Source organism: Penaeus monodon, chromosome 30 (genome assembly GCF_015228065.2).
Source record: "Penaeus monodon isolate SGIC_2016 chromosome 30, NSTDA_Pmon_1, whole genome shotgun sequence".
Lineage (NCBI taxonomy): Eukaryota > Metazoa > Arthropoda > Malacostraca > Decapoda > Penaeidae > Penaeus > Penaeus monodon.
In genome coordinates, this window is record NC_051415.1 from 27,110,629 (window position 1) to 27,111,881 (window position 1,253).

A 1,253-nucleotide genomic window follows, 5' to 3' on the forward strand; every position below is an offset into this window, starting at 1 on the left:
ACCGCACTTTGATTATAATAGGCTTTCAATCTGTCAATCAGTACTAAATAAGTAAGGCAAAAAGATTAATAGATCGAGTTTTACTTAATATGAAGTAGTTATCTAATATCTAATATGACGGTCTTGATAGATGTACATAACTTAAAGTTGATAGGCTTAGTAGGAAAATTAACCTTTTTGTGGTATAGAATGAGATCATTCCTTGTCTCTTTCGCAGGTTCACCTCCGTCCAAGCGAAAAGGCCGACGAAGTGTACCCGAAGAAGTTCAGAAACGACAGCGACGCCTCCCGGGGCTCGATCCCCACGCCCCAGGAGGTGCCGATGCCGCTCCCCGCCCATGACTCTCCTCACTGGGCGGCGGAGGGGAACGCGACCGGGGTGGAGGACGACCTCCATCCCGCGACACTCGATTTCAACGGCACTGTAGGGCCTGCGCACGTCTCCGAGGAGCCTCATCCGTTCCCTGGTAAGGACGAAGGGAGTCTCCACAGCCTGGCGGAGGAAGAAGCGCGCCATCACGACAGAGAGGAGGAGGTGCACCGCCACCAGCACGTGACGGACGGCGTCTCCACGCTGGCCGAGCCGACCGCCGCCGATGTCGAAGGAATTCAGGAACCCGTGGTGATGCCCGTCACGGAGGGCAAGAATAAAAGCAAATTCGACCCCGTCGCCGTTTACGGGCTGCCCAAGGAACTGATGCCCATCCACCCTGGCGGCGGCTCAAGGTTCGACGACCTTGAGAAGGAAAAACTGGAGAGAGCAAAGATGGCGCAGACCAAGGTCGATGACGACGACATAGAAAACGGGAACTCGTACGACGCGGAAGGACTATACAGTTCTGCCGCAAGACTCCAGATTAGCTTCACGCTCTTTTCCTCTTTATTGTCTGTTAGGATTTTAATCTAGGAATTACATCCGTCAAATCATATGAATTTCAGTCATTTAACATGTGAGAGGAAAAAGAAAAAAACGTAAATCCAGTGTAAAATGGGCATCACTATCACATAGCATCATTGAAAAAAGACATGATCTCACTTGCTTTAATGTCATGAAATCGTATTTGAACAATCAAGTAAAATGTTCATACTAATCTTTTGTAATATATGTTCCTTATAGCTCTATATGTACTTGTAAAATAAATGTAGTGTTCTGTTTTGGGAATATAAACTTGTGATAAATGATAACTTTTTACTTACCTTAAAAGTGTCAGTATGCTTGCCTATATTTAATTCTAATAAGTGTAAATGATCGG

At 46.4% G+C, this 1,253-nt stretch overlaps 1 protein-coding gene across 1 annotated transcript in view; it reads left to right on the top strand.

Annotated features, from left to right (window-relative positions):
• The window catches only part of LOC119592680, a gene marked incomplete in the record, with an annotated part of 30,258 nt that extends 29,078 nt beyond the window's left edge, over nt 1–1,180 (top strand). The window contains 1 exon segment of the mRNA XM_037941595.1: nt 218–1,180. Coding sequence (XP_037797523.1) covers nt 218–907 — 690 coding nt within the window.
• Nucleotides 1,181–1,253: the final 73 nt, after the last annotated feature.